This window comes from Cydia amplana, chromosome 17, assembly GCF_948474715.1.
Source record: "Cydia amplana chromosome 17, ilCydAmpl1.1, whole genome shotgun sequence".
NCBI lineage: Eukaryota > Metazoa > Arthropoda > Insecta > Lepidoptera > Tortricidae > Cydia > Cydia amplana.
Genome location: NC_086085.1, coordinates 9491263 through 9498298, shown reverse-complemented (window position 1 = coordinate 9498298; position 7036 = coordinate 9491263). Strand labels below are relative to the sequence as shown.

General features: G+C 39.3%; 1 protein-coding gene across 1 annotated transcript; it reads left to right on the top strand.

The window, feature by feature from the left end:
• The first annotated feature begins 315 nt into the window (after positions 1–315).
• LOC134656153 (NPC intracellular cholesterol transporter 2 homolog a) lies at positions 316–5357 on the top strand. The gene is made up of 3 exons (XM_063511679.1): positions 316–465; positions 4328–4441; positions 5050–5357. The coding sequence occupies exons 1-3, from the start codon at positions 393–395 to the stop codon at positions 5328–5330; spliced, it is 468 nt and encodes a 155-aa protein (XP_063367749.1). The 5' UTR covers positions 316–392; the 3' UTR covers positions 5331–5357.
• The last annotated feature ends 1679 nt before the right edge of the window (positions 5358–7036 follow it).

Here is a 7036-nt window from a genome sequence, read left to right as displayed (position 1 = left end):
TCAGCGATTTTTTTGTCACAATTTGCCGCCCCTAATATCTCGCCGCCCTAGGCTCGAGCCTACTGTGCCTTATGGGAAATCCGCCACTGCTTCTTAGGTCATATACCTACTAACCACCGTTTAAATATTTGCCCGTATTGAATTTACACACTGTATATCCGAGATGTACTTACCTGCCACTCTAACACGGAAACCGCATTTCGTAACACGTGTAATGTTATATTTATTTATTATACCTATATATGCAAGAGTGTACAGTTGTGCGTGAAATCGAAATACACAAACTCATAGTTCAACATCATAAATCTTTTGTTTTTTTTTTCTGAGATGCGCAAACGTCAGACAACCGGTCACTAGAATGGGTCGTTGCGGTAACATGGTTAGTTGCCACAATGGTTCCGCTGAGTGTGGTTGTGCTGTCGTGCCTGGCTCTCGCCGCCGCCACCGACGTCGACCAATGTCCAGGTAAGTCTTTACATAAGACATTAAGAACACGACCTGCTTTTGTCTCGGATTGCGTTCGCAGAATTCATGTATAGGTATACTTAGTACACATAGTCCATGTTCACTGCATAAGACACCAGTCCAGCGAAACTAGTCATAACACTTGGTAATTGGGCTGTTATCGTAAAAAACTTAGTGAGCGTAACGGTTTATTGATTTAAAGGAGACAAATGGTAAACATCATGTTAGCAGTTAGCACACTTAGCACAGACGTGATAGCACAAATTTAGTAAACTGCGTTTTTAGGGTTCCGTACCCAAAGGGTAAAAACGGGATCCTATTACTTCCACTGTCCGTCTGTCTGTCTGTCTGTCACCAGGCTGTATCTCATGAACCGTGATAGCTAGACAGTTGAAATATTCACAGAATAAAATAAATATTTAAGTGGGGCTACCATACAACAAACGCCATTTTTTGCCGTTCTTTGCGTAATGGTACGGAACCCTTCGTGCGCGAGTCCAACTCGCGCTTGACCGCTTTTTTTACTATGTCTCATACGTAGACTAATGTGACTATTCGATACACATTTAAGCTATTACTATTACCTTTACCAGTGGAAATTCAAAATGGCAGAGGAAACTTTCGACCTATTCTAATCATACCCTCACTAAACTTATATGTTTGTTTACAATTATACATAGCTACTGTAGGTATGTAGGTACCTAGCAGCAAGCTAGTTATACACGTGCAATGGTTATGATTTGTACTTTGTAGACACTCAACACAATTTTTCCCACACTTGCTCGTGAAAGATGTATACGTTGGCGTACCGGTATTACTCCTAAGGGAGAAGATTATTATGTGAGCATTTCTCAAAAAATTTGCACATTTCGATCACATCTTAGATTTCTATAAAAATTGGTATGCTGGTAAAGTACATGAAGCTGAACAATTTCCATCATATTTCCCAAAATGTCCAAGAAAGTTTGTATGAAACATTCTTTTTTGTTACCAGATTTCCATACACATTTGGTAACAAAAAAGGAATGTTTCATACAAACTTTCTTGGACATTTTGGGAAATATGGTGGAAATTGTTCAGCTTCATGTACTTTACCAGCATACCAATTTTTATAGAAATCTAAGATGTGATCGAAATGTACAAATTATTTGAGAAATGCTCATGTTGTTGTTTATATTAAGGTACCTAAGTAAGGTCGATATTACGTAAATCAAGCTGAATCAGCTATAAGTATGCCTATTGTATAACAAGAAAATCTTTACGCACTTTATACCAAATTTTAGGAAATATTAGGCTGAGGCTAGAGGCTTTGAAATATGGCCTTATTAGAACAAATATATATCATGTATATGTAGGTACATATGTAGGTATTAACTGTAATAGAGAATATGCGAGCATCTATGATGATCAGCTATAAGATTCTTGCATTACTTAATTATGATTAGAAGGCTGCACAATCGCGGGAAAAAAGTGATTATCAACAAAACAATGGCGGCCAACCGTGTCGGCCGTTCTTCTTATAACAATTACCTACTTACTAACACAACTCCGGTACTTAACGTCCAAAATGCACAAAGAGCGCCCTTAACACATCTCGTCCATGACTCAAATAATCTGGCATTATCTAAAATGTCTGTGTATGTGTCTTCTGAAATAGTTTTGTACCTAGTTAATTCTTGTAAATTAATGTAAAATTTTAATGCATTTATTTTATTTTGACGCGATACATCGAGGGAGTCGGAACCGTCCGCATTGTCCACATCGACGGCAGTTGACGGCACACATATGAATCCTATGATTATCATGATTGTCGCCGAAATAATATATTTGCTTGTGGCTATGTGGCTTGTATGTACTTAACTACTTACAGTCGCCATCAGATATATCGCAGCGGCTAAGGCGCTTACAAATATCTGAACACGCCTCTATTGTCAGGGCGTTACTACAAACAAACAAACCGAAAAACCATCTTGGACTAAGATAGGAATAGGACTAAATGCTAATTCGAACTCTAAAGCAAGGAAAATAAGTTGCATACGTTGAAAAAATCCTGTTTTTTTTACATTCAATTTTAACTTATGACACTTTTTTGAAGTGAAAACTTCTTTAGCGGCGCTGGGCACTTTTTGAGGTGGGGAAAAAATGATAAACTCGAGACAGCCTAAGGCGATCACGTGATCGTAACGCTACGGCTTACGTAGGCGAACAACGCACGAACGCGGCGCGGCGCTGCGAGGATGAAACAAACCGTTGATACGTATAGGTATGTCCTACTCGTACGTGAGCGATTTAGACGCGAAGCGGCGCGGCGCGGTGCGCCGCGTTCGCGCGTTGTTCGCCTACGTAAGACGTAGCGTAAGGGGCGTAAGGCGATCACGTGACCGTAAGCCCCGTAAGGTGGCCACTCATAATTTAAATGGCATTTAAATCAATAAAGAAAAACTCAATGTTATTTGACATTTATGTTGCGGACTCCTATTCAAGACTCTTTACCTATGTTCAAATAATTTGACGTTGTCAACGCAATAAACATGCGAATGAAAAAGTGTGATATTTGAGAATGATAATAATATATAATAAATAAATAGAATACCTCCGCTAAACGTAAGTATGTATCGTGTAAGTATTACCGGGCGTCGGTATCATAGTGAGGTGAGTTTTCACTTCTATCGGCACTCTCGGAGTGCAACCGTTGTTGCTTTTTTTTAACATTCGTAACACACGACTGAGCGTTTACATCAATGGCGAGATGAAATGGCGTCACAAATTGTACTATGTACTTTGGTATCAATTGCGATCATACGATCTTACCCGGGCATAACTTATCTATCTATGATAACAACAAAGGGCCAGTAAAGTTGACGTCCGTAGGTAGCTAGTCTAGTGGTGGAAACAAACTGTGGTAAAACTCAACAAGTACAGTCAGCAAGAAAAGCTTGCTTATTTTTCCAAATCACATTTTTGACGCTATAGGTAACGAAATGGAGCAACCCGCACAAGGAACTTACCTGTTACTACCTACTACCTAACTAAGATAATTACGAATGTAATATACTGAATATTTATATTATGTTTATTGAGTCCGTGAGTTAGGCATGCAAATATGTACATGAAATACTTAATTACTATACCTACTTGAGCAGTGAACCAATCGTAATATTTTACGACACAGACCCCTTCAATGCCTTATATTTATTTATAAATATAGCCTTCAACAGAATGACATCGAAATAAATGAACAATCGATTTAAAAAAAACGCGTAAAAATCAGGTAACAAAAAGGAATGATATGCAATAATCTATACCTATATCCAACACAACCGGCACAGCCCAAGAGTGACAACCAGTACCCACCTATAAATAGGTAACCAACAACACGTAACGTTTAAGTACATAGAAAACCCCTACATATGCAAAAAAAATAGATGAAGATTTTATTAACTAAAGGTAGGAAGGAACTCGCGTACACATACATACTTATTTAGGAGTAAATAGGCATAGTTGCTTCAAATGTTTAACGATGTATCTTCAAAACTGTACTTATTTACATCTCTCTGTTTGTCATTGAAATACCAAGGTAAAGCCTAGAATCAAGGTTTGTAATTTGTATCATAGATTTTTTAAATGAATAGGTACCATTAAAATTCGCCCTGAAACAAGTGGGTAAAAATTATCTAAAGTATAGGTACTTTAACTACTTACATATTGATAGTTACTTTAATTTCGGCAATTCGATCATATTAAATAAGCGCATTCAATAATATCTAAGTACAAGTAGGTACATATTTTTTAACGCGCTAGTATCATAGAATTGTTTAAGGGTGATAGTGGCATTACTATAGATATACCCATTGTTTTGCAGGTGGTCGGACCGTTGAGACCCTCAGGAGCGACGTCGTTCTGACACCATGCAAGAAGCTGCCATGCAAGCTCAAGAAAAACACCAGGCAACACGTCACTTTTAAATTTAAAACCGGTAAGCCACTTACATAACTCAATATCCTTTGTCCCCCAGAAGGCGTCGACTTTTTTACTGGCGCATCCAGTGTTGGCCAATCGGAGTCGCATTGCAGTATTTCCAGGGCTTATAACATTGGTAATTGAAGGATTTCTCGGGCCATTAGGTGGTATATACCTTCCGTGTACCCGTGAGAGGCTGCTATTAATGCACATTTGCAGCCCGCGCGAGAATTCCTTAGCCAACTTTCCAAGACAATTACCTACATGATTAATACCTACTTGATGTACGGGGTAGAGGCGGAGCTGTGTGCGATGGATGCTTTTTGCTTAGGTAATTAATGAAAAGATTTCCTCTGCGACTATTGGTTATAGTCAGATCAGACCTATCCGACATCGACAACGGAATGTAGGATAACCACTCCAGCCTGCTTATTATCAATTCTATAGATACTCATTACTCATGCAGTACTTACTAACCGTTAACTGCAGACCAGGAAAACGTGTCGTTAACGTTTATGTCTGAGTAAAATAATATAAAATAAAAACCCTGAGCACGTAGATCTCGACAATAGAACGAATGTATAATATAACGATATGTAAACTAACAGGAAGTTTTATTTCTAGACAAGGAAATTAAAGAACTGAAGAACCACGTGCAGGCGGAGGTATTCGGAGTGCCGCTGCCGTTCGTCGGTGTGGACGGCAAGTCTGCGTGCGACAAGCTGGAGACGGAGGCCGGGGAGAAGGCCTCCTGCCCGCTGGCTGCCGACACTACCTACATCTACAAAGACTCGTTCCCCATTGAAAGCTTTTATCCAAACATAGAAGTAAGGGTGCACTGGGCTCTGCAATCGCACGGGAAAGATGTCGCGTGTTTCGAAGTACCCGCTAATATTGGCAATTAATGTATTGGAGATGTTTTCTTCCTATTATATATTTTGAAAAAACGTGAGAACTATAAAAATGGATTCATTTGACTTAGAAGTTTCCTAACAACTGAGTTCATTTTCATGATTCTTGACCATATTTGCGCAAAAACAGAATCGTAATGTAAGGTAAGTATATGTCGCTTATGATGAGATGTTTATGGTTTACATAAATATTATAAATTGTTAATGAATAAATAATTTTTAATTATGTGCAGTTACATCTATGCGGAGTAGAAATATACACGAAGTAGGTGTATTACATAGAAAAGCTCAAGTGTCTCGAACAAAAAAGTGTAAGCCATGTTCATGCTTTAAATGGAATGCAATCATTATTTTAATAAATGGAAAACAAGTGTTTAATAAAACCGCTCGTACTTACTGCTTGTGTTATTATTTCAATTATTCTAATTTATTTGTTAGCCGCACCATACAACCTGGCAATCAGAGCGTAGGTAAAGATAATAATGTCCAAGCTATAAATAAATACTAAGAGGTAAGTTATTGTCGTTACTTACGTATTTTATTTCTGACCCAACATAGGATTCCAACAACTGGCTAGGCGAGAAGAACTACTTATCACACGTGATATCATGAAAATCAGTGTGATTGCTCAGGAGCGAGACTCGGTTTGGTTAGTGAAATAACATTAGCTTTCTTCTTTACTTACACACTTAAAGGGGCCCGCTGATTAACAGTCCGCCGGACGATATCGGCCTGTCAGTTAGAACAAAAAGTTGACAGCTCTGAACAACTGACAGGCCGATACCCGATACCGTCCGGCGGACTGGTAATCAGAGGGCCTACCGCGAACCACGTTCGACGTGTTGCCTCCCTGTCACACTTACGTACCTACGAACTTACAAGTGCGACAGACAGGCAACACGTCGAACGTGTTTCGCGGTAAGCCCCCAGTGGGCCCCTTTAGGTACACATTAGTCTGACATGTAGGACATGTGGAAGAAATTAAAACTCTTTTAAATTCACTTGCAGCAACAGAAACCGACCATTTTTAACAAGCTTTTATTAGGTCGACCTGTATGTAACTATGTAATGGAATCTAAGGTAACTAATTTAACCATCTTCCAAGGATCGTAGCGTCATGAAAATTGGCAGCTGTATGTAGTTCTGTACGGTTACCATCAATTTGTCACGCCGTCGACAATACAATAATATGGTATATACTGTCGATCTGATGATGAAGACAGGAGGTGGCCATAGGAACTCTGTGATGAAACAACGCAACCTAATTGTGTCAGAGGTTTTTAGAATTGTCTCGATGAATTAGTTGTCTATCGTAAGAAAAGTACAGTCAGCGATAAAAGCTTGTACTTGTACCAAAAATGAAACTTTTGCCTAAAACTTATTTAGAACGGCTACCTTATAGCTGCACCGCTGTTTTTCCTCGAGTTTATTTATTAGTACCACTAATATTGTCCTATTATGCAATTGTCCTCAAGCAACGATTTTATAATAGCGACTTATCATGACCGTAAAGCTGCGAACGGGTGCAAGGTGAGTCGCATGAGGAACCAGTTTCGTCGAGATTAGATCTCGGTCGTGGACTTTTTGTCGTCGGCGGTGCCCGTCCATCGCCATGCCTGCTCGAATATCCAAAGCTTGCATTTCGCAGGCGAGTCGAATGATCAGACCAGCCAGAATAGCTGTGACCTCCAGATCTCTCC

Excerpts from the sequence above, each read along its gene's own strand:
- LOC134656153 (XM_063511679.1), top strand. The coding sequence starts at position 393 with ATGGTTCCGCTGAGTGTGGTTGTGCTGTCGTGCCTGGCTCTCGCCGCC. Across the intron at positions 466-4,327 it reads CGACGTCGACCAATGTCCAG|GTGGTCGGACCGTTGAGACC; the intron begins GTAAGTCTTTAC and ends ATTGTTTTGCAG. Across the intron at positions 4,442-5,049 it reads CACTTTTAAATTTAAAACCG|ACAAGGAAATTAAAGAACTG; the intron begins GTAAGCCACTTA and ends TTTTATTTCTAG.